This window comes from Myodes glareolus, chromosome 10 (assembly GCF_982192425.1).
Source record: "Myodes glareolus chromosome 10, mMyoGla1.1, whole genome shotgun sequence".
NCBI lineage: Eukaryota > Metazoa > Chordata > Mammalia > Rodentia > Cricetidae > Myodes > Myodes glareolus.
Genome location: NC_142035.1, coordinates 49,704,463 through 49,730,975, shown reverse-complemented (window position 1 = coordinate 49,730,975; position 26,513 = coordinate 49,704,463). Strand labels below are relative to the sequence as shown.

Sequence of the window (26,513 nt, the reverse complement as noted above, 5' to 3'; positions counted from 1 at the left end):
CTGAGAAAGATTCTTTAAAGAAATACTATTTGTGTGTTGTTTGCACACATGCATGATAAATATTAGTACAGGCACATATGCGCCATGACATACGCACGGAGGTCAATGGACAACTTTCTGAAGCTGGTTCCCTCTTTCTACCATGGAATGTGGGGGGCAAACTTGTACAGCAAGCACCTTTTACCCGCTGAGCACTCATTGGCCCAAGGGAAATACTCTTATATTTTTAACAACACAAAGATTAAAAGCAGCAAGTATGAAAACACCATAGCAAGAGATATTATATTATCCCACTTTATTTATAACAGAAATAATTAGAAACAAATATCCATCAGAAAATTGTTTTTAAAAAGATAACAGAACCACATTCTATGCTAAACCATAAAATGGAACTCTGAATTATTGCTAAAAAAACATTGTGCAAAGTATTTAATGACACGTAGAGACGTGACTTATTTTTTCACCCCACTGTCCCCTGGCAGTTCTCCCTCGTCACCGCCCTATACTTCCCGTCCTCACTTCTCCCATCCTCTGCCCATCTTGTTCTCGGCAGTCTCCACCGGGACCTAGCTCAGCACAGCATCCACTGCAGCCAGCATGCACGTGCTCCTCTCCCGTCTTCCAGTGCAGAGCCACCCTTCACTTGAGCACTAGACCTGGGAGCTGCACACGATCACAACCACACAGGAGGATGCGTTAACTGAGGGACCTTCGAACTATTCCAAATGGCCAGTCTTCAAAAGACCTGAACAGGAATAGATTTGTCCTCTATAGAAGCTGCAAAAGAGAATAAACACATCAGCTTGCGAAAATGACCAACTTAATCACCCTACACTCACCCTCTCTTGCCATCCATGCAGCAAGAGAGAACATAAAATCCAAAATGAGTTAGATATTCTTCTTGGGGAAAATGGAAGGAACACCCTGAGTTTAAATGTAAAATCTAAGGCTAGAACTGAACCAAAATCCAGAAAAACAGAAAAAGAAAAAAACCAAAATCACATTTAAAAACAAAACAAAACAAAAAAACCCAAACCAAGCCAAAAAGATAATTAAAAAAAAAATAAACCCAACTATATTGGCCTCTAATCCCAGCACTTAGGAAGCAGAGGTGGTGAATCTGTGAGTTCTAGACACAGAAAGCTCTAGGACATCCAGGACTACATAGAAAGACTCTGTCAAGAAAAAAAAAACAAAAACAAAAAATTAATTAACAACAATAGAGTTGAATGGAAATGTAAGAACTCATTTATGATTACATAAAAAATTTCACACTGGCTCTTTCCGACATCTTTCCGCGCTGCCACCATGGTGCGCATGAATGTCCTGGTGGATGCCCTCAAGAGCATCAACAATGCAGAGGAGAGGCAAACGCCAGGTCCTCATCAGGCCCTGCTCCAAAGTCATCGTTCGGTTCCTAACCGTGATGGTGAAGCACGGTTACATTGGTGAATTTGAAATCACTGATGACTACAGACAGAGCTGGAAAGATCATCGTGAACCTCACAGGCAGGTTGAACAAGTGTGGAGTGATAAGCCCTAAATTTGATGTGCAACTCAAAGACCTAGAAAAATGGCAGAACAATCTGCTCCCGGCCCGTCAGTTTGGCTTCATTGTACTGACCACCTCAGCTGGCATCATGGACCATGAAGAGGCAAGACGAAAACACACAGGAGGGAAATTCCTGGGATTCGTTTTCTAGAGATGTCAAACATAAATAAAAAGCCTTTATGGACTGTGGGAAAAAATTCACAATGGAGGCTGGAGGGGAGGGTTGGCTCAGTGGTGAAGGATACTTATTCTTGACAGAGGACTCAGGTTTGATTCCCACCACCCACACAGCAGCTCACAGCCACATGTAGCTCCAGTTTCAGAGGACCCAACATCTTCTGACCTCTGTGGGCACCAGGCATGAGTGTGGTACACAGACACACATTCAAGCAAAACACACATACACATTAAAAACTACAACAATGGAGCAGAGAAAAATGTATAGCTCAATAAAATAAAAAGTCCACAAATATGAAGACAATACTGTTGTTACTATTATCCAAAGCAATCCTCACGTTCAACACAATGAAGCTACAATTAAATATTTGAAAAAAGGTAAAAAGAAAAAGAGAAATGAAGAAAGAAGTTTCTTTTTTCTTTTCTTTTTTTTTTTTTTTTGAGACAGGTTTCTCTTTGTAACCTCAGCTGTCCTGGAACTTGCTCTGTAAACCTGGCTGGCCTTGAACTCACAGAGATCCACCTATTTCTGCCTCCCAAGTGCTGGGATTAAAGGCATGAGTCACCACCACCTGGCAAAAGAAATTTCTTTAAAAGATCCTGAATAACCAAAACATCGGGAAAGAAATACCACATGGGCAAGACCTTACCTCAAAAAAAGCCAGGCAGTGGCGGTGCACGTCTTTAATCCCAGCATTCGGGAGGCAGAGGCAGGCAGAGAAACTCTGTCTTGAAAAAGCAAAACCAAAACAAAAGATGACAAGAAAGCCTACAGAATGGGAAACGACGTGACACTCTTCACAGAGGAAGGAGAAGGTCACATAAAAACAATGCCAAAGGACAAACAGAAACCCTGGGACAGTAAACTCACGATGCTGCGTGTCATGCAAATCAGCCACAGGGCACCATCTTTACATCCACTAAGATAGAGAAAAATTAAAACACAAAGTATTAACAAATGTGGAAAAGAAATTCTATGGCTTATAGGAATGTAAACTGTTACAAAACACATTAGAAAAATTATGTTACCTTAAACCAATCCATTAAATTCTACTCCTGGGCATAGACCCGAGTAACTGTTGCAATTTATAGCGAGATATTTATAAAGAGTTACTGGAACAAGGTGCCCTCAGAAAACTGAAAATCATCTAAATCTCCAACAATGATATCCAATCATAACCAAGTCATAGAATAAAATGCCAGGTGTGGTAGTACATTTTTAATCCTGGCACTCGGAAGGTAGAGGCAGGTGGATACAGCCAGGGCTACATAGAGAAACCCTATCTCAAATATCAGACAGACAGACAGAACTCAAGAGGAGAATTACACACACACACACACACACACACACACACACACACACACACACACACACGGCAGACAAGTCCAGACAGAGGAGCAGGTATATACATATTTTTATTGAGGAAGGAAGGGAAAAATGCTTCCATTTGAAAAGACAGAAAAGCCTCTATTAAGGCTGTTATCCCAACTTCAAGAGGTGATTAAATAAGAAAGACCATCAGCAGAGTCACTTTTACCTTCTCAGGCTATTTACACGACTTCTTTTCAGAATCCAAAACCTAATAGAAAAAAAAAAACCCAAGATTTTAAAAAATTCATTAATACCTATTATGTACACTGTCCTATCTCATTCTTCTCCAATTGTTCTAATAGCATTCAACCTAACAACATGTGGTATTACAAAAAGAAACAAGAAACTAGTTTCGCATAAACATTAGGTATGATTCCTAGTTCCACAGAAGCCACCCCACCCCTGACATAAAGTGCCCACCAATAAGCACCTGACTTCCTCATTCTGGCTTCGGCTCAAGGAGCTTTTGCCACAAGCGGTTTTAGGAGGACTTTTAAATTTTTCACATTTATTTAAATTTAATTTTGGAGACACTACCCTGACCTAATCTATAGGAAAAGAACGTCAATGACCATAACTTCGCAGTAACCTTTTCTCAAAGACCAGGAACACCTGAAGACCAGTTATTGATGTAACTAACGTGTTTGTAAGCAGTGGCTCTCGATTCCCTTCTGAGCTTATAACAAGAGGACAAAGCTGTGCCTCTACTTCCTTTGCCTGTCTCGATTTAACAGCTATTAAAAGTTGCTAACTGGGGTAAAGAGACAGCTCGGTGAGTAAAAGGGGCTGCCGCCAAGTGCAACAACCTGACCTTGGTCCTAAGGACCCACATGATAAAGAGAACCAACTGCCTAGAGTTTTTTCTGGCTGCCACAAGTCTGTACACACACATAGCAAATAATAGAAATTGTAACTCGCTAACAATATTGACTAACAACATTCTAATTAATTCTATCAATGAATATCAATCTTCCTTTCAGAGACAATGATAACATAAAAATAATTTTCCAAACCTAAGTAAACTTAGATTATCATATACTAGCCCATGAAGCTCTCTCTTTTTTTCAAATGTCATCCTTGGTCCAAACATACTGTTTTTAAAAAGAAAAACAAGATCTCCACCGTACTTACTCTAGCCAACAGTTCCTGTGTTTCCGCCGTCAGTGGGGCATGAGAAAAATTACAGTGATCGCCCTGATAACATTTTGTTCCTGTGTGATAAAACTTGCAAGGGTATTCATGTAGCACAGTGTTAAGGGAAAGAACAATTTTAACCCAACTGAAATAATTCACTGTTAATTATAAAGATTTTTTCCTCTAAAATCTCTCCTACCAGTATAATCGCTGAGTTTTCTATTCAAAATGTGAGAAAATAAAAGGTCTCATTTTAGGAAGACAATATATTCTCATGATGTGCCACAGGTCAGTTTCATTCACAGAGGAAAGAAATGTGTTTTAATTACCTTGAGAGATGTGGTTATTTTAAAAGGTTCTTTGAGAATTGGGTAAATTAAAGTCAGTGACTACAGTATGTTTTACAAATCTGGATCTTTTATGTATTAGGTTTTTTAAAGTAGAACCGAGTTATATAATGTTATTAAATAGAAAATATCAAGTTAGAATCTGAGACTTTTTTTTTTCTTTTTCTTTGGTTTTTTGAGACAGGGTTTCTCTGTGTAACAGCCCTGGCTGTCCTGGAACTCACTTTGTAGACCAGGCTGGCCTCAAACTCAGAGCTCTGCTTGCCTCTGCCTCCGGAGTGCTGAGATTAAAGGCGTGCGCCACCACCACCCAGAAGAATCTGAGACTTCAATGGTGTATGACTATAAAGAAACAACTTTTGTGTGGCCAATGGTGCTATTACCTTAAATGCTTGAGTTTCATGTTTTTTGACAAGTCTGTGCCATTAGAACCAAGGCTCCCCTTCAAGTTCAGGGAACCTCCATAAAATACTTTTTTTCTATATGAATACTCAATTAGACACAACCACAACAGAAACTGACATCTTCCTGGACCTGACTAGGTCTCATGAGCCTTCCACCACCAAGGCTGAGCAGAATGGACCTACATTTAGGAGACTTTCTGAAGGGTCCCTTTCTTTCTTATGCAAAAATGTATACAATACAATCACTTTGATATCGACTTGGGCTTAGGTAGAGCACTTTGCTATAGCCAACGCTGTGGTTTATTATAAAGTCTCCATCTTTAAAAGTTCATGCTAGGGGCTGGAGAAATGGCTCAGCGGTTAAGAGTACTGACTGCTCTTCCAGAGGACCCAGGTTCAATTCCCAGCACCCACATGGCAGCTCACAACTGTCTGAAAATCCAGTTCCAGGGGATCTGACACTTTCACACCAATGCACATAAAATAAAAGATAAGTAAATCATAAAAAAAAATTTAAAAAAAAAAAGTTCATGCTATACAAAGAGTGAAGGGAATCTTGTGATAAAGGATATTATGCAAATACAGGCAGTTCTCGCCTTTGTTGCAATACCCTTGTACGTAATACTTACACATCTCCTTCTTTTTCTCTATCTCCGCATCATGATCAAACTTACACTGGTCTCCCTGGGTGTAAAAATAAGCACAGGTCACATCTTACAGTCAGACCTTCGCAACTCAACTCCCACTAAACTTCAAATGAGCGAGTTCAGAAAGTCCAAACAAGCTCGTGTTAGCGATAACTTAGCTTGTTACATCACTTAGCTTGCTGATCTTTTAAAAATTCTTCAACATTTTTAATGTAAAGCATACTTAATAAATTACCTTTTAAAGCATAAAAGTGGCACATCACTAATTTTCTAATTAAATTGTTTCCAAGAGCGAATAGTTTTAAAAGACTCAGAGACAGCAGTTCTTGTAGATTTCTGCCATGAACACGCTGTAGTGTATTTTTGCTTACACATTCTCATACCTTAATACATTTCCTTTCAAGAAAGTATTTGCAAACTTGCTTCCCCTTACGTTCCACTGTGTGCTGATTGATGAAGCCTTGACTCATCCTTACACGTGGCTGCTTCTCTTCAGGTTCACCAGTCTTTAATACAATAAATAAACAAACAAACAGAAAAAAAGAAAATTAAATATTTCATTGTTTTACAAAACTGTTTTAATCTACTTTTAATACATTAGAATGTGTCTCTTCTAGCTGGGCATGGTGATATAATGTATCATCTCAGCATTCCAAGGCTGAAGCAGGGCTACAAGTTCAAGGCCAGCCTGGCCTATACAGCAAGACCCTGGCTCAAAAAAGGGTCTTGACTAAAACAGCTTTCAAAGATGGACTTTAGTAAATCAGTTTATAAAATGAATCATTTTATAATTTTCAACTCAATGAAAATTCAAGCTCATCATTTTCAACAGCATTCAACCACTGAATACTAGTGTTTGTAAAATTTGAGTATTTTATGTACTTTACCTTTATTTATAAAAATGAATGAAAAAAATAAGAAAGTATATTGTTTGTAATAAAAAGAAGTCTACAACAGAAAGCGTTCGGATCACAGACAACAAAGCTGGGACTCCATTAACAGAAAGCAGTGAAAAATCTCTAGTTCCAACTACAGTTTTACAGATTAATATTTTAAAAAGAAAGGAGAACCCTAAAACCTATTTTAGCTCTTTAGAAACAAAACTCATTTTTAATGTATTACCTTATGACAGAGCTTATTGCCTCTGTATGCCTAAGTCATAAATACAGTTTTGGGAATATGGTGTGTGCAATTAAGAACTAGCCCATTTCCTAAATGACCAGCTTTGCAAGAACATCGTTATCGATTTATTAAGACCATAAAAATTATAAGTGTATCTCAGTTCAAATCTTTGGCTTTAGGTAATTATGCTATGAGAGTCTAACATATGTTTAGAACTTGCTCTCTGCATAGAGGGGCTGCAGTTCTGGGGGAAGAACCATCTGAGTCAATGTTACAACATCGAGAGGGAAGAAACAAAGTTCAGCCCTGGCTTGGCCTGTGTGGAATAGGCAGTGAGCCCAACTCTGACTTCAGATTTCTCATTTGCAAAATATGGAAAAAGAGACAGTTTTTAGCTAAGTTTATTTCAATCTTTAATATTTAGTATTCCCCTCCTTATTTTGATATGGGATCTCACTGTTTGTTACCCAGGATAGTCCTCAATCCCTCCTACCACTCCTAAGCAGCTGGGACAACACAAGGCACCCACAACCATGCTTTGCTAATACTTTGATATTTCTAATATTTTAACCTCCCCAAACTCTTGACCCCGCGACTAAGCTGAATAAAAAGCTTGCCATTCGGTTTAAAAGTCTTCGGAGGAGTCTAGAGAGGTCATTTACTATCCTATGCTGAGTAATATGCAAATCAAGGAAGAACAGTTACAAACCAAAATCAAAGCACCAGGTACAGGACTGGCAGACTGGGTAAGACTGATGTTCAGAAATAGCTGTTTTTAATTTCCAGAAGGATCAACCCAAAGGCTGCGGGACTATGCAGGACTATGCGACCTTTCAACCGTCTCCAAAGCTATTTCCTTTTGCCTCCCAGTTTTCTACAGTTAGCGATGGTCCCACACTCAGAGACCAAAGGGCTGGTGCATCTGTATTCTGGACCAACAGGGAAACCCCTGAGGCTGAAGACAGTGCTGGCAGCCAGTGCCGAGAGGGAAGGAAGCAATAATTAAGAAGGAAGACCACAGAGTCAACAGCAGGTAGGGGTTTCCGTATACCCTGATTCGTGGGGTGCTCCTGCCTCCCCACATCACCGAGCACTTCCTGAAACTGAAGTGAAAGATAAGAAACCCGGAAGCACATAGGCATCCTCTTGTACCTTTCCTTGGGAGCCACTGTTCTTCAGCGAGACACTTGACCCTTGGTTTCCAGTGCCGGGCCACTTGCGCTTCATTTTCTTCTGTTTAACTTTCTTGTGACCAGATTTAGATTTCTTATTTTTTTGTTTGGCAGCTAAAAACGAGAAGTTCATTTTTTAAAAATAGCATTAAAGGTATGACATCAGTTTAACCCTTAGACATTGGCCTTATAATAATTCAGGGAAACTGCACCTCAGTGAGGGAAAACTGACAGGACAATCACGGGACTCGGACTCGCTATCCAGAAGCAAACAAAGACTTCTAACACCTAACTTCAAATGCACTTGTTATCGAAAAGAAGGGATGGGCGGGAGGGAAAAACAAGATGATGAATTAAGTCAATCTTGCACAGCACAGAACATTTTGAAGACGTCAACAATTAACTGATCTAACTAGAATTGCCACAGCATCTGTAGAAAAGAACTAGAGACTTAGAATTATCGCATATATTACAAATTTTCTCTTGAAAATATGTCTTAAAGAAGAAGATGGTGGTCCATACTTGCATGCTGGCTAGTTTTCTGTCAACTTGACACAGACTAGAATTATCTGGGAAGAGGCACCTGAACTGATGACTCCGTCAGACAGCCTGCAAACAGGTATGTAGGGCATGTTGTTGGTTGATAACTGATGTGGGGGCCCAGTTCACCATGGGTGGTGCCACCCTAGAGAGGTGGGCCTGGGTGGTATAACAAAACGGGCTGAACAAGCTGGTAAACAGCATTCCTTCCTCTAGGTCCCTGCTGTGGCTTCTTTCAGTAATGGACTGTTTGTTACCCGAGGTATAACATGAAATAAGCCCTTTCCTCCCCAGGGTGCTATCACGGTGTTTTATCATAGCAATACACAACAAATGAGGACAACTGCAAGCCTAGCACTGAGGACAGTAGGGCTGGAGGATCAGGAGTTCAAGGCTGTCTTCAGCTACACAGCAAGGTTCAGACTACCTGGACTACATGAGAGCCCATCTCAAGATATTTCACACACGCGCACACACGCACAGACACAAAAGGAAAACCATCTACACTAAATGTTTTGTATGTATTCCGAATAGAAGAAACACTTGGGGGGAAGCACAGTAAATGAAGCTAAGGATTTCATTTATGCTGGCAGTTGTGGTGCACACCTTTAATCCCAGTGCTTGGGAGGCAGAGGCACAAGGATCTCAGCCTGATCTTACAAAGCAAGTTCCAAGGCAGCCAGGGCTACACAGGAAAACATTGTCTCAAAACAAACAAACAAACATTTACAAATTGTCATGTGCCCTTATATCTATGACCAAATCACATTTTTGTAATTTAAAATAATACATATCAATTTAAAAATAAAAATGAAAGAAATATATTTTTATGCTGGGATATAGTTCTGTAGTAGAATGTCTCCTTAATACACAATGAGTCCTGGGGGGGTCAGTCCCCAGCATTTAAAAAAAAAAATGGACACAGACATACACAATCACCCAGTCAGTCAATTCTTTAAACAAGGGTCAGACAAGCAGGCATGGCTTAACCTTCATACACGCAGAAGTCAGGGATTCGGACTTCTGAGAGAGACACAGCGTTTGATAACCCACTAGCAGCCCAGTGTCTCCTACAAACTGAGAGCTATTAAGCAACCAAGTCTCGGGTTATGGCTCACATCAAACGGCTTGCATCTAGCACAAAAAGAAAACAAAGTCACCTTCTCTCATAAGATAAAGTAGAGGTGAGAAAACACTTGTTCAAATGCAGACAACCAGGACAACTTCAAACACTCAGTGCTTACTCTGCTGGGTGCCTGCTGCTCCCTCCTTTCTCACAGATTCTCCAGGCAGCAGTGAGAGCTGAGCAGCACTTGCCATTTCCTTGGCCTGTATGTACTGTTGAAGCTCTTTGTCAAAATTATCTTCTGGTTCCTGAGTGCAGGTCTCACCGTCACTGTACGGGTCATAGTCCTTACTTCTTGATTTTCTACAGGGCAAACCCTTTGGCGATGCTGTAGAGTTTCCCAGGTGCTTAAACTAAAGATGAAAAGATGATGTATTTATCTATTCTTTATCAATAAAATCTCGGGAGTCAGGTATTGGGATAAGAACTTGAATGACCAGAGAAGCAGCAGCGAAGTGACCAGTGACTTCTTATCTCTTTCATTCCTCCATCCAAAAGGGTTAAGACTCTCTCTAAGCCCCACCCTACTATTTCCTGTGTCTATCTGTCCGCAATCCTCCAAAACCTCTATGGTTAATTTTGGTCAGCCAGTATCTAGCTCTGCCCTCTGATTCAAAACGAACTTTCTTGGGAGCATCAGCATGTAATAAAAATATCACACAATAAAAATTGAAATTTTTGGCTTAAGACTCAAAGCAAGCTTTATATACATATATATACATATATATCATAAGACTAGCAATTAATTGACTATTACTGCATTTGTATGAGGGATACATGGGTTTTATACAGTGTTCTCTACACTTTTTTTATAAATGTAGTCATTTTTTAATGACTTTTATTTATTTATTTAATTATATATACAGTGTTCTGCCTGCATGTATGCCTGCATGCCAGAAAAGGGCACCAGATCTTATTACAGATGGCTGTGAATCACCACATGGGTGCTGGGAATTGAACTCAGGACCTCTGGAAGAACAGCCAGTGCTCTTAACCTCTGAGCCATCTCTCCAACCCCTCTATATTCTTTTTTAAACACTTGAAAATTTTGCAGAATTAGAAATGGGCTGTAGAAATGGCTCAGTGGTTAGGAGCACACAGCACACTTCCAGAGGACCCAGGATTCTTTCCCTCACCATGTCCAGCGGCTTACACCTGTTAACTCCAGCTCCAGAGGAATCTGACACTTCCAGCCTTGAAGGACACTAGCATGCACGTACACGCACACACACACATACACACACACACACCAAACAAACGAACACCACAAGGAAGACCAGGGAGATGGCACAGACATCAGGCATGAGAACTCAAGTTCAGATCCCAAGCACCCACGTAAAAGCTTGTCTGGTGGCCTCATGTGTAACCCTAGGATACAGCGAGGGCCAGGAGAATGGAGACAGATCTCTGGAGTTCACTGGATAGCCAACCCAACTGCATCAATGAACTAAAGGCTCAGAGAGAGACCATCTCCAAAATAAAGTAGAGAACAATTGAGAAAACCATCCAATATCAACCTCTCGCCTCTACATGTAGTCACACACATGTACACACACAGAGAGAGACACAGACACACACAGACACAGTTCCACACACAATATGCTTAGAAAAATTCAAGACAAAGACTGTATAATATTCTAAGGATTCCATTTCTCCTCTAAATACTCTATAGATTTCACATATTACTAATGAAAACCCCACCCAAGACTTCCTGTGGTACCCAACAAACTGATTTTAAATTTATATAGGTAGGCTTATGCTAAGAATAGCCACGCCAGGAAGGACCTTCAGTCCTTCCATTGGAGAGGTAGAGACAGGTAGATTAGGTCTCAGAATTTGAGGCCAGCCTGGTCTACAGAGTGAGTTCAAGTACAGCTAAAGACTACACAGAGAAACCACATCTTGAAAAACAAACAACAGCACAAAAAGATAGCCAAGACACTTGAAAGAAAAAGAAACCACAAAGGTGCTAAGACTTGCTTATATAACACCAAATCATTTTAAAACTGTAATAATTAACTCTTTGAGTACTGGGCAAGGAACAAGTAGTTCAGAGGACAAGAACAGACAGCTGAGAAGACTGAACATGAATACCTGACTTTAACAAAAGTGGCAATGTAAAACCATGGGGACAAGACAGCCCCTTACTGATAAAGAAATGGCCCTGAAACAATTAGGTATAATAATAACAAAATAAAGAAATGGGTTGCCTGCACCCCATGGTGATTATAAATTTCAATGTGAAAGGCGAAACAAAGCTTTAGAAGATAATGCAAGAAAATATGCTAATCGGTGCACAAAGGACTGGGTATACAAGAACATCTTAAAATCAACTATCTCAAAGGTGTGACATTTACAAAAAATATCACTGAGCAGAAAGAAAACTAAAATGAGCAGGTATCTGCAACACACAAGGCACAAAGATGACCAAAAACTGCATAGAACTCTAAGTCAAGAAAACAACAACAATAACAACAAATAGGTCACCTCAGTGAAAGTAAGGGGGACAGAGACCAAGCTCAAGGACACAGGAAACTCACACAGGGCAAGACTGGAAATGCAGCTGCAAACAGAACAAGACTGGGATGCCATGGCGTTCTCAGGCGGGGCCAGCCTCTCTCATCCATTGTGTTGGAATAAAAACTGGTACAACTACTTTCTAACACAGTCAAGTATCGATACAAGGGGAACACTGCTCCTACGTGAGGCTCCAGCAGCATCTCTCCCAGGACAGTGCAGAGTGCAGGTGCATGATACAGGTAAAAGAATGCCAGCACACTGCTAAGGAAAGCAAGACCAGCGCCCACCTCTAACAGTCTGTCCTATGGACTGCTGTGCTGCGAGAAAGGTGAACAAGCACACACTCGATTTATGAATTTAAACTTTAAACTCAGGGATGACCACATAAGCAGTAAAACTGGGAAAAACAAGAAAGCGATCTGGGCACAAGTTAGACCTGGTCATTTCAGGAGCTAACACGGAGAAAGGAGGCAACAATACTTTTTCTAGACCTGCAGTGCTTACCTGGGTACCCTTACTAAGTTAGCCATAACCCTACATATATTTGTATTAGTGACTGAAAAGCCTGGGCTGAACGAACTCTGCTTGGGGATAACCTGGGTGTTCAGCTTTTCTATAACTTACTTAGAAATTAAGATAGCAGTATGCTATCTGCCTGTCTACTCTCTTAGAGAGGGAGTACACAGACTATGAACTGTGGGCACGGAGTGAGGCCTGTAGGACTACCCTGTGGGATAGTAAAACTGCAGATTCTGGACATCGGCCTTGGTCTTTATCCATGGTAGCTACACATGCAAGACAGTACTTCTGAGGGAGGGGCTCAGAGCCTTCCACAGGAGAGGAAGGTGCTGTGCCAGTTGTAGCATCTCTCCTGGGTATTTTTATAAAGCCCATTTCTGCCTTACATTGCCAATATGAATATATTCTTATTTAATGTGTTAATATTTACTGCTTCCCCCACAAAAAAACTCCAACAGGAGAGGAGCAGACATTGGCTTTGTGATGGACTGAACTTGAGTCTCCCTCGACTCTAAATTCTTATGTGTAAGTTTTGATTTTCAGTTTTGCACAATGGAGCCTATTTGGAAATCAGGCCATTGGAGGAGGTCAGGATGCTTCTTACAGCCATGGAAAACCAAAAAGCACCAGAGGGGTCTGGAACAGACCTCTCCTTACACACCCCAGAAAGAGCAACCCTGCTAACACCTTTGCTCCCAGGCTCAGTTCCAGCCCCACACCAGGATAATGCATCTGTGCTGTTCACGCTGCCATGTTTGTATCCTCTTACACACTAATTTGGGTTTTAAGTTAGTAATTAGTAAGGTTGGTTAAATAGTTCGTCAGACCTGTAGATTTTTACATCTAATTTGATAGGAAAGAAGCTTTTCAAGAAACAGTTTACAGTTCATTTCAGAAATGAGGAAATCGATCTTGTTATAACACGGACACATTCCCCATATGATCAAGACAGGAGTTCATGCTAAAAGACAAGAAAGTTACTGGAAGATGATTCTGAGTTTCCTTGACCTAAGTTAACAGGGCCCCAAATGCTAAATACAATGAGACAAACAGGACCCTTCAGGCTCTCACATCCATCCAGAGCTGTCTGTCCAACACGTCAGGTGAACCTTACTTTCTTGGGACTCTGGTCACTGTTTCGCTTTGCTTTCCATTTTACTTTCTCTGTCTGTGTTTGAACTTCAGCACCATCTACGTCATCGGTTCTGCAGCAAAACAGCAAATAACACAAAAGAGTTTATTGTACAGCATTCAAACTCATCGCTTGGGTTGGTCTTAAGAAATTCCAAATTCAAAGTCTACTCCAAATACTCTATAACAACATTAATAAAAAATAGCAGTGTAGGCCCAGGTGGTGCAGTCCTTTAATCCCAGCACTCAGGAGGTAGAGGTGGGTGGATCTCTGTGAGTTTGAGGTCCAGACAGCAAGTTCTAGGCCAGCCAGGGCTACACAGTGAGACTGTCTCAAAATAACAACAACAAAGATGATGACCAGTAAACTGAAAGTTTATATTATATATCTTAATGCTTAAGAATTAGTATATATGCCAGCCGGAGGCGGCACATACCTTTAATCCCAGCACTTGGGAGGCAGAGGCAGGCGGATCTCTGTGAGTCTGAGGCCAGCCTGGTCTACAGAGTGAGTTCCAGGACAGCTAGGGCTATTATACAGAGAAACCCTGTCTCGAAAAACCAAAAAAGAAAGGGGGGGGGGGGAAGAATTATCATACATATAAATCACTATTCACCCATCATTCTAGTCATTCATTGCATGTTAATTATTCATCACATGTCAGGCTGTGGCCTCATACTACGAGGTACAACAACGAAAAAGACAAGTTGTCCCTGCCTCCTGAGAGCTTTTTATTATCTGCTTGGGAGAAAAATACAGGCGCATATATAAGGAACACTTAAGCTAGATTTGGAGTTTTCTAAACAGAAAAGATATGGAAGAATTAGCAAAGAGGAACATAAAAGAGAAGGATGTGTCAGGTACAATGCAGCATGCCTTTGGAGGTCAGGAGACAAACACCCAAACGTGAAGATGAACAACTCTTTTGTAACATGAGGGGGCCGGCTTGTTGGGGTTTCCATCCCTCCAAGTACCCCAACAGCTGGCAAGCAACAAAGAAAAATCACGCACAAGACTCCATAAGATTATAAACTGATTGGCCCATTAGGTCAGGCTTCTTGTTAACTCTTATAACTTATATTAACCCATTATTCTCATCTATGTTAGCCATAATGGCTCCGTACCTTTCTCAGCTGGGCAAGTTACATGCTGCCTCTTCAGTGGTCTGCGCAGGAGTGACGAGGGACCTTCCTGCTTCCCAGAATTCTCCTGTTCTCATTGTATCACCTCTACTTCCTGTCTGGTTTTCCCGCCTATACTGCCTGCCTGGCCAATCAGCGTTTTATTAAAATACATGATTGACAGAATACAGACAATTCTCCCGCATCACTCTTTTCTGACGCAGGCATGAGAAACTCATGATACACAGACATTGTGTGAAGTAATTACTGAGCATATCCTAGCAAATCAGATCTCAACCAGGGTATGTGTATGTAACCGTTTCACGGGGTCGTATATAAAACATCCTGCATCTCAGATATTCACATTATGATTCATAACAGTAGCAAAATTACAGTTATGAAGCAACAACGAAGGTAATTTTCTGGTTCGGCAGAAGGGTGGAAGCATCAGGAAGGCTGAGAAGCACTGTTCTAGCAGAACTGAAAGTGAACCCAAGATGAAGGGATGGATATTGTCAGAGCCTGGAGAACTGTCTTAAACCACAGCCTGTCAATCTTCACGCCCTCTCCACTTCACTGCTCCATTAGGGTCCCTGATTCTCAGTCCTAGTTGTTGACCCACTCAGAAGCGTGAAAGCCAGCTCTAGCAGTACTGAGCTGTCCCTGGTTGTTCCCCTACTGCTGCTACTTTTTTTTTTTTTTTTTTAAAGACAGGGTCTTCATCTTAGGGCGTCTATTGCTGGGGCGTCTATTGCTGTGAAGAGACACCATGACCATGACAACTCTTATAAAGGAAAACATTTAGCTGGAGCAGCTTACACTTCAGAAGTTCAGTCCATTATCATCTTGGCAGGACATGGCGGCATGCAGGCACACATGGTGCTGAGAATGAGCTGAGAGTTCCACATCCTGATCCGCAGGCAACAGAAAGTGAACTATGTCACGGGGTGACATAAGGAGTAAAGGAGACCTCAAAGCCTACCCCCACAGTGACATACATTCTCCAAAAAGGTCCTACCTACTTCAATAAAGCCATACCTCCTAATAGTGCCACTTCCTATGATCTTACGGGGGCAAATTATATTCAAATTACCAATCTCACTGTGTAGACCAGGCTGGCTCCAATCCATCTGCTTCTGCCTCCCCAGTACTGGGATTAAAGGTGTGACACCATGCCCAGTTGCTATTTTTTCTCCTCAGTTGGCTCCTCATCTTTGCAACTCTTACCAAGTCATTCCTCACTTTTCTTTCCTACAGGTTCATTCTCCTGGAGTCTAATACCATCTGTATACAACTGATTCCAGTAGCCTCGTCTCCAACCTCCTGCCCTTAAGAACCAAACAGCCAACTTTCACTAAGGTTTTTCCTTAGCTGTCTTCTTCCTACTATCCACATCATCCTCCTTATCCCAAACACCCAACTCCTCACCCAGTCCTCATTTACCCATGGCTTTCCTTATCATCTAAGGTACCATACATCTGTCGTCCACCTCCATAATACACAATTCGTGAGCATTAGTATTTTTCTTCATTTTATTCATTTATTGTTCTATCACCATGGTCTAGAATGGTGTGTCTTATGTAGCAGGAGTGCAATTAAAATTGTTTTAAATGAATGAGTATTCCCATCATGAGCAAAAGAATCAGAAACCTGACGACTGACTCACTTCACACTCACACACACATATCAGGCTAGAAATGGCTCAGTAGTTAAGAGCACTGGCTGCTCTTCCAAGGACTAATACGAGGGTTAACAAACTTCAGCACCACCTGCTCCAACGGGCTCTTCAGGCCTCCAAGGGCAAGACACACATGTGGTGCAGAGACATACATGCAGGCAAAACATTCATACACATAAAATAAAATAAACAAAAAACGTGTTTCAATGCATTCAAAACAATCTACAGGCAAAAATCAAAAGATAAACTGAAAAATACAGAAATCTAAAATCTTGAAAAGGACTCAAAGCCAAAGTAAAAAGAAGGCCTAGGAATTGCTAGATGCCTTACTTCCAAGCCACTCTCCAACTGTCTTCTGTAAGTCCAAGCATCTCTTACATATTTTGTCTAAACTTTAGTAAACGCGTATTTTGTCTAATGTAATTTCAAACTATTGACTATTTTTTCTAATCTTGTTCAATTCTTATACATGTAAAAGCTATCAATTTGTTTCTGTCCTTACAGATTCAACGCAATGCCCATCAAAATCCCAGCAAAATTCTTCAAAGACCTTGAAAGAACAGTACTCAACTTCATGTGGAAAAGCAAAAAACCCAGGATAGCCAAAACAATCCTGAACAATAAAAGAACTTCTGGAGGCATCACAATCCCTGACTTCAAACTCAAATACAGAGCTACAATAATGAAAACAGTCTGGTATTGGCATAAGGACAGACAGGAGGACCAATGGAACCGAACAGAAGACCCGGATACCAATCCACACATCTTCAAACACCTAATTTTTCACAAGGAAGCAAAAAATACCAAATGGAAAAGAGAAAGCATATTTAACAAGTGGTGCTGGCATAACTGGATATCAACATGTAGAAGAATGAAAATAGACCCATATCTATTGAGTTTTGAGACAAAACTTAAGTCCAAATGGATCAAAGACCTCAACATAAAGTCAGCCACACTGAACCTTACAGAAGAGAAAATGGGAAGTACACTTGAACACATTGGCACACCGAACCTCTTCCTAAATATAACCCCAGCAGCACAGACACTGAGAGAAACAATTAATAAATGGGACCTCCTGAAACTGAAAAGCTTCTGTAAAGCAAAGGACACAGTCAACAAGACAAAACGACAGCCAACAGAATGGCAAAAGATCTTCACTAACCCCACATCAGACAGAGGTCTGATCTCCAAAATATATAAAGAACTCAAGAAATTGGATACCAAAAGAACACATAATACAATTAAAAAAAAATGGAGTAAAGACCTCAACAGAGAACTCTCAACAGAGGAATCTAAACTGGCTGAAAGACATTTAAGGAAATGTTCAATGTCCTTAGTCATCAGAGAAATGCAAATCAAAACAACTCTGAGATTCCATCTTACACCTGAAAGAATGGCCAAGATCAAAAACACTGATGACAACTTATGTTGGGGAAGTTGTGGGGAAACAGGAACATTTCTGCGATTTCTCAGAAAATTAGGAAACAACTTTCCTCAAGACCCAGTAATACCACTTTTGGGTATATACCCAAAGGATGCTCAATTGTACCACAAGGACATGCGCTCAACTATGTTAATAACAGCATTGTTTGTCATAGCCAGAACCTGGAAACAACCTAAATGCCCTTCGACCAAAGAATGGATAAGGAAAATGTGGTATATTTACACAATGGAGTACTACACAGCAGAAAAAATAACAACAGCTTGAATTTTGCAGGAAAATGAATGGAGCTAGAAAACATTATTTTGAGTGAGGTAACCCAGACACAGAAAGACAATTATCACATGTACTCACTCATAGGTGGTTTTTAAACATAAAGCAAAGAAAGCCATCCTACAATCCACAATCCCTGAAAATTTAGACAACAATGCGGACAGTAAGAGAGACTTACATAGATCTAATCTACATGGGAAGTAAAAAGTAGAAAAAGACAAGATCTCTTGAGTAAATTGGGAGCATGGGGACCTTGGGGGAGGATTGAAGGGGTGAGGGGAGAGGCAGGGAAGGGAGCAGAGAAAAATGTAGAGCTCAATAAATATCAATAAAAAAATGGAAAAAATTGTTTCTGTCCTTGAATGTTACTACCTGCAAGTAATCCGTGTCCATTTCTTCCCAATATCTATAGGACCTAATTTACCTGCTTTAGAAGCTGGGTGATAAAAATCTTATGTACTGAAACACACTACCCCAGCACCTTAATCCTAGATCTACCACCCCCAGAGCCATCTTGGCAGGTGACATAAGCTCCCTATGCCTCAATATTCTCATCTGTAAAATAAGAACATCACTTTCTCCTTAAGGCTGATGTGGGGGCTAAATTTTACATGATGCACACATGAAACCCTTGATGCTAGTCCAATTAGGGTCATGGTTTTCACTAACGTATTTTGAGACAGTACTGTGAACACATATATTCTTTTCCTCCTTAAAACAGGATTTCACTATGTAGTCCAGACTGTTCTCAGACTCGCTAAATGGTCCAGCTTCGGCTTCTCAAGCGTTGGGATTAAAGATATGCCCACCAGGTCCGGCCCTGCGCTGGAAACGTATCTGTAATTAGGATGGCGAAAAACCTAGTGAAGGATGTGTAAGTTTCCACTAAGGCAAGATGGGTACACAGAAGACAAGGGTTTTTGGCGAGATGGGGCATGGGGGCACTTTCAATTCAAAAGACTAAAAGTGAACAGGTACCTGTACAGAAATTCTGCACTAGGTACGAGACTAACAACATGCTTTTCCAACTTAACAGAAATACTAAGCCAAAATGGTGTTTGCTGTTTATTCTGGGATTTTTGGTTCAGGGTCACTGGCAGGGCAGTGCTTCTGTACCAGTCAAACTCTCAAGAAACAAGAGTCGGGACAAAGCCACCTCTGAGCTGAGGGAGTGACAGGAAACAGGTTAAGCGCACGTGCAAGGGGAGCAGCCGGGCCCTGGGGGCAGACCGGCAGAGATCGGAGCCTCCTCCCGCAGCCCGGCCACTGCCCTCGCCCCAGGTCCCCACTCTGCCTGCCATCCCACTTCCCCCGCGACCTCTCCGCTCCGGCCTCGGCCCACGCGCTAGCCCAGGCTCAGGGGTGGAACCCCGGCGATGCCCCTGCAAAGGACGAAACATGTGGATCACCTTTCTTCAGAGTCGGCGGCCGGTTTTTTGCCAAGGGCCGGATTGGGGGGTTTTGAGAAAAGATTTTCAAAATCCATAACTCAGAAAGGAACCGTCCCTGTCCACGCCGAGCAGTTACTGAGCAACCTCCAGAGCCGGGGCACACGAACCTGGAGCCGCGCCAGGACCGCAAGCTCCGCCCCGCGCACGCGCACCTGCCACTTGGGCGCGCCCTCTCTCGATCTTGTGGAACCGGCGCTCACCCGTACTACGCATGCGTGGTCCTCACTAGGGAGCTTTCAGTGCATGCACTGGCGCACGCGCATACCTCTTTGTGCAGCAGTCTAGTAGCATTTAAAAATATAATTTTGCCGGGTGGTGGTGGTGCACGTCTTTAATCCCGGTAGTCGGGAGGCAGAGGCAGGCGGATCTCTGAGGTCGAGGCCAGACTGGTCTATAAGAGCTAGTGCCAGGACAGCCAGGACAGACAGAGAAACTCTGTCTCGAAAAACCAAAATAATAACAATACTAACAATAATAATAACCTTTAGGATTCTTTTTTAAAAGGTGTATTATTTTTATGTGTACGAGTGTGTGTGCGTGTGTACATGAGTGCAGGTGCCTGCGAAGTCCAGTGATTATGGAGTTACTGTGACCCACCTGACAGGAGTGCTGGAACCCCAATGCAGGTCCTCTGCAAAAGCAAGATGTTCTCCTAACTGCTGAGCTATCTGTCTCTCCAGTTCTTTATTTTCTTTCAGATAGTGAAACCCCACTGCCTGAAATCACAGTTTTTTGTAGGTACTTTTCAAATGCACATTTGACAGGTGTATAAATAAAATTAAATGCACGAACAGGAAATTACAAGATCTCTTTACAACAGTAAACAAATAAATATATTTGAAGCAGGCAAGTTCATTAAAAAGTAATGAGTGTTAAGACTATTCGGAAGAGGGAGAGGGAAACAGCTGGTTGGGAAAGCTTGAAAGGAGTGAGCTCAGTCTAGAGATAATTTCCAGATGAAGGGATAAAACTGGAGTTAAATGTGTGTCCTAAGGAGAACTGTAAAGGCAGAAAAATAGATCACGCCTGGGAACCGGAAATTGTTTAACGGAAGTAAATAGAAGAAAGCAAAATTCAAACTCTGTTCTGGGTCAGGACAGAAAACCTGACTCTGGACAGACCGCGGAGGCGCGCACCTTTAATCCCAGCACTCGGGAGGCAGAGACAGGCGGATCTCTGAGAGTTTGCTGCCAGCCTGGTCTACAGAGTGAATTCCAGGAAGGCTCCAAACCTACAGAGAAACCCTGTCTTGAAAAACAAAAACAAACCAAAACAAAAACCAAGAAAAGAAAACCTGACTCTGTTGTAATTGAAGGGACTATTTGATTCCTAGCATGAATTGTGGTCCACTCCACAGACAAATGAAGAAAATTAGGCCAGACCTTCCTGAGGACAATTCTACCTCCCAGTTATATGGACAGTCAGCTTTTTTTGCATTTGGTTACTAAAAATTATAAGAGAAAATTAAGGAGGTAAAAACTGAAACTAATAATATCCCTTCTTTAGAGGAAAATATTAGCTCATACAATCATAATTTCATATAGACCTTTCCATACACACACACATGCACATATATATTTCAGAATTTGGGCTGGTAAGAGCGCTCAGTGGGTGAAAGCACTTGCTGCCAAGCCTACCTGATGGCCTGAATTTCCTCTCTGGAACCCACAAGATTGAAAGAGAGAACCAACTCTCAAAAAGTTGTCATCTGACCACCATATACTTGCCAAAAAAAAAAGTGATTTAAAAAAAATGAAATGTCCTGGTCTTGGTGAGTTGCCTCAAAAAAACTTTTTAAAAAATTAATGCCCAAAATAGAGCAAAAGATAGTTAGACACATAAGAAATCAAATGGGGGGACATAAAAATTGAAATGCAAATGGAAGCTATTAGTGTTCTCAAATAAATATTATAAGAGGTTACATATATTTGCAGTAGGTTGATCCTATATGGCTCAGTGGTTAAGAACACTGACCAGCAGATAGACCTAGGCCTAGGCCCAAAGGACCTAGATTCAATTCCCAGCATCCACAAGGTAGTTTACAAGTTTCTGAGCTCTGAGTTCCAAGGGATCTGATGCCCTTTTCTGACTTCTAAGGTACCAAGTGTGCACAAAGTGCACACACATACATTCAAGCAAAAATCCACACACATAAAATAAAAAAAAAGTATTGAAGGTCACTTGACTACCTAGAAAAGTTTGAGGCCTGAATTGAGCCTGAGCTACAGAAGACCATGTCTCAAACCTTCACATACATCCAAATAAGTCAGAATAACAAATGAAATTTAACTCAAGGGGACAAATATCTAGAATATTATAATTTATAGAGAATTTATAGAATGTTCTACTTCATAGTAAAATGAGGATACCAGAAGTTGAAGGGTATTACAGTTTCTGTTTGAGGTGATGGAAAAGTCTGGAAACAGGTAATAGTGATTAGCACACAATAGTCTGCGTGTATCTAATAGCTTTGCATTATGTGCTTCAAAATGGATGGAAGGGCAAGTTTTAAGACATTTTACAAAATGAGAGAAAAGGAAGTGTCTGGCATGATGAGACGGCGCAACGACCTCTTGAAGACTTTTGTCCCAGCGTTTGCTAGGTCCACGTCAGGAATCACCAATGGCTGCTGCGTTTCTCACCATTCTGGGACTTTAGGGTACAAACGGGGGTGGGGTGGGGTGGGGCGTGCTCTGCACGGCACCTAATGATGCCCCCGGAGACAGTTTACTTTCTCAAAGCTGCCGATTTTATAGCGGTTTTTCAGCCTCAGCGCAAGCAACTGTCCTTTGGGGTTGGACAATCTTTGCTTTGGAGGACAGTTGCGCATTGGAGAGTAAGCTGTTGCTACCACTAGATGTCAGTAGTATTTGCTCCTGACAGCAAAAATCACAGGCTGAGAAGAGAAAGATGGAGGAAGGGAGAGGGGGGGGACCTTTTTTGAAAAGCCTGAAACATATCAAACAGTTCTAGACATTAAACAAATACCCACATATCAGCTGTAGCAAGCAAAAACTTCTCTTTAACAAATATGGAGGGAGAGGGGTTGGAGGAGAATCATCCCTAGGCACTGGCTCTTGAAGAATCCCAAAGCAGGAAGGTATCTATTAAAGGTAGGAGAGTTTTCCACAACTTCACGTTGAGGCTATCATTTGGGTTCATCGGGCGCAGGAACCATCAGGTAAAAAGGAAAGCCTTCCGCTGGTGCGATGATGTATACCCACTCAAGCATCCCAGACACACAAGGAGGTCAAGTAAAAATGTGTTTAGAAAGAGTGACAATTTCTTAGATTGGGTAGGGGATAAAAAAAATCTTGTGTTTTATGACTAAACAGAAATGACCACTACTGCAAGCAACAACACTTGTGCTCCAAGGGGCTACCCACCAGCCAAGGAGACAAGGCCAACTCAGAGTAACGGGAACACGACAAAGGGTGGAGGAAAAAGATAAAAATATCAACTACAAGCCTATTTAAGCTCATTTTAATAAAAAGCAATTAACTTGCACACACCGTTCATCACTTCAAGATTGTTCCTCAAGGTCACGGATATATGAAAAGATGCACTGTCTTGTTCTTTTTTTATGAAATAGTCGCATGCATTCCACGAATAAAACGTTAATATCAAGACATAAGATCACATTTGAATGACCTCAACGGCTATTTTAATTCTGTCAAGTAATGACTAAGGGAATTTAACATCAGGAAGAGCTGCATGCTAACTAATCTTCCTTACAATACGCACTAAACATTACGGAGATGGATAACAGCGACAACTTTGAGGGCCTAAGAATGATCCTAAGTTGTTTTAGCAACAAGAGTTTTCTTCCCACAAAGATAACTGACAGTTCCTTTTAATCTCCCGCAGCTAACGGTTTGAGGGGGTGATGGGGAAATGGGGGGGATTGTGTGCGTCCGGCACCCTGAAGCCCTTGGATGGCGAGTCTCGCAGGAACACCGAGAAACGGGGCACAGAGGACCTGGAGGACACAGCAAGCGGGGTAGCCTGCCCCCTCCCAAAGTGACTCCAAGCGCCACCCGACCGCAGCTCTAGCCTCCCTGTGCAACTATCGGCTTGCTGCCTCCGCTGCCGCAGCGAGAGTCTTAAAGGCCCGCCCCTGGAAGTGATTGACGGGCAGTTTCCACCAATGGCTAATGCGCTCAGCCCCGGCGAGCAGGCAGAGGGCTGCGGCCGGCGGAGGAATCTCACTCGCCCGTTAGTCCCGGGCAAGGTGTTGCGGCCGGCGCCATTTTCTGAGCCTGCCCGTCTCGGGTGGCGCCATGTTGGTGAGGAGAAATCACCGTTACGGCCACTGTCCAAATCCCCGCGTCGCTGCGCGCCACCCGCCGGCTCCCACGCCTCAGCCTCCGGCGGCGAATACAGACTAGAGCGGCAGCGCCGGCAGCGCGGGGCCGTTGCCCCAGTCTTTGCAGTTAGAGCCCCATCTCTCTGGCGTGGTTGTTAATAGACTGGAAAGTCTGTGTCTGTGTCGCTCACTAGTAACCGTGAGTTTTTACCACTTCGTCACCCGTCGGCGGCGGCCGGGAACAGGTGCCCGCAGGCGGCGCAGGGGTCCTCCCCGCGCCCCGCCGCCGCCGGCCTCCAGACCTGCCCTCCAGCCCCGCCCCGTTCTTGACCAAACATGACAGACTCTGAACATGCAGGGCACGACAGGTCGGGAACCCTTCTTGTCTGTCTTTCTGTCGGATGAGAGAGGAGGGGTCGGGGCGGCGGGAGCGGGCCGGGGCCGGGCGCCTCCTGCATGACTTAGACGTCTCTGTGTGGCTCCAGCGGTTCCGTGACGCGCACCTTCGTCCACCCGCAGCTGGCTGCCGGCCGCGCGCGCGGGGGAGGCCGACCCGGCCGCGCCCGCCTCCCCGGAGCCGGGGTCGCCGCTCGCCGCCCCGCCCCCGCCGGGCACGTGCGAGCCCCCCGCCCCCGGCCCGGCTCGGCTCCGTCGTCGGCGCCGCCGCAGCGCGGGCGGTTGGTGGCGTCTGCTCGCCGGGCCAGGAACCGGCGTCGGCAGCCCCGTGGGGACCGGCCCCGAAGGCTCAGTAGTAGGCCTTTTGGATGTTTGCCTCCTACCCGAGTCCACCTCTGAAAATAAACATGATTAGTTTTTAGGAGGAAAGAGAGAGAAAAAAAAAGCTTCTTCCCATCCCCCACCCCCAGGCCATGTGCTGCAGTCGTACACCCCCAGGAATGTGAACTGGCAGTTTTCAAATTGAGTATGTTAACACAGACTACAGATTTTAGCTTAACCTACTTCCTAGGTGATAAGTACCATTTTGATCTTTTAGCTGAATTCTGACTTTCTACTTTTATAAATTTTGCTGTGCTCCAAGAGGCACGTTCTTGGTGCCTTTTAATGATTTGGTGGCATTTACAGAGTATGCTCTAGCATACCTAACTTTTAGTTAGATTTCAAATTTACATTCATAGCCAAATCACATTTAAAGGAGGCAGAGGAGGACTTTTATTACTTCCCGACGCAAAATCTTATGCATCTGGCTCCTACTTAAAATATAAATTTGAAACTCCACATCCTCACATTGCTTTTTTGTATCTAGACATAGGCAGAAGTATAAATTGGGTTCCGGTGTGACCCATTAGACTTAAGAATTGTGAGTGTATGATCAGCGTTTGATAAACTATAACACACACTTTTCTAAATCCAGAAGCAAAACAAAAAATATTATTGAAATTTGGAATATCAAAATTTATGATGACCTTCAAAGAGATTTTTAAAAAGTCTTAACAACTTGAATAATGTAATAAATATTCTCCAGAAAGACATAAATCAGACATGCATCAATTTTTAGATCGTAAAATGCACTTGTAAAATTTTAAGTGCGGAAGCTTGTATTTTACACATTTTTCATAAGTTTTTAAATTAATGCCTCTGGTTTTGGTATTGGTAAATGGACTCTTGTTTGATAGGCAAATACTCTTTAACTCTTAGCTACATCCATAGTCCAATGTCACCTTTTAAAAAAGTTTAAAAGGAAGTCCCTAGGATTAACTAATAGTGTTGAAAAGTCTTTTGATAAGCCAGTAAAAGGGTTTTGTTAATGGACTTAAAATTCGTTAACATTAAAGGAAGTTTGTTCTCATTTGTTAGTGGAGAGAGTAACTTGAATATGTAGAATTACATATTTTATATAATAACAGGTCACCAAATTTAGAAATCAAAGTAATAATGCTCTACTAAAGAACGATGATTTATTTATTTATTTATTTATTTATTTATTTATTTATTTTTAAAGACACTGTCTCCCTAGCCTTAGCTGGCCTGGAACTTGATATGTGGATCAGATTGTCTGGGAACTCAAATAGATCACTTTAATGCCTGTCTGTGCGGCCAGAGAGCTGGATTAAAGGTGTGCACTACCATGCCTGGTTCCTGTCAGCCTTTTAAAAGACTTTGGACCCCATGTGGGAGTGCACACCTGTAATCCCAACATTTGGAGCCCTGAAGATGGTCTGGTCATGGCAGCCTGCCCTAAACCACAGGACCCTGTTTGTTTGTCTTCTGTTTGTTGTTTTAAAGTGGAATTTGAAGTTTTAAAATACTGATTTAGAAGTTAAAGTGAAATTTTAATTTGAAGGACATAAATTAAGAGCTTTGTTTTAAATCAGGACCCAAAAGTATTTCCAGTTAGCTCAGTTTAAACTTGCCCAGTGTTAAGTGGTGCTATGAACCAGATCCTTTTTAAAAACAAAATAAAACAAAAAAAAACTTACGTGAAAAGAACTACATCAAGAAACTGCACTATCAGGATGTG

The 26,513-nt window shown here is 42.2% G+C and overlaps 1 protein-coding gene and 1 pseudogene across 3 annotated transcripts; one reads left to right on the top strand and one right to left on the bottom strand.

The window, feature by feature from the left end:
- Window positions 1-278: 278 nt before the first annotated feature.
- On the bottom strand, window positions 279-19,864 carry Zc3h8 (zinc finger CCCH-type containing 8). 3 transcript variants are annotated; one of them, XR_015739081.1, is made up of 10 exons: window positions 19,687-19,864; window positions 13,747-13,837; window positions 9,712-9,946; window positions 7,908-8,041; window positions 6,017-6,139; window positions 5,559-5,670; window positions 4,233-4,342; window positions 3,268-3,309; window positions 2,601-2,649; window positions 279-777 (listed from the first exon to the last, which is right to left on the bottom strand). XR_015739081.1 is itself a non-coding variant. In XM_087911216.1 (9 exons), exons 1-8 carry the CDS (start codon window positions 19,761-19,763, stop codon window positions 3,277-3,279), a joined length of 915 nt encoding a protein of 304 aa, XP_087767342.1. In that variant the 5' UTR covers window positions 19,764-19,864; the 3' UTR covers window positions 279-777; window positions 3,268-3,276. The 3 variants fall into 3 exon arrangements, 2 of the variants coding, with proteins under 2 accessions (XP_087767342.1, XP_087767343.1); XM_087911216.1 differs by lacking the exon at window positions 2,601-2,649; XM_087911217.1 differs by lacking the exons at window positions 2,601-2,649; window positions 19,687-19,864 and having other exon boundaries at window positions 13,704-13,834.
- LOC125416660 (small ribosomal subunit protein uS8 pseudogene) lies at window positions 1,309-1,712 on the top strand (annotated as a pseudogene).
- Window positions 19,865-26,513: the final 6,649 nt, after the last annotated feature.

Coding starts and splice junctions, on each gene's coding strand:
- Zc3h8 (XM_087911216.1), bottom strand. CDS start 19,763: ATGGATTTTGAAAATCTTTTCTCAAAACCCCCCAATCCGGCCCTTGGC. Junction 5,671..6,016: donor TTGAAAGGAAATGTATTAAG/GTATGAGAATGT, acceptor TTTTACACCCAG/GGAGACCAGTGTAAGTTTGA. Junction 3,310..4,232: donor CACAGGAACTGTTGGCTAGA/GTAAGTACGGTG, acceptor TTTTTCTATTAG/GTTTTGGATTCTGAAAAGAA.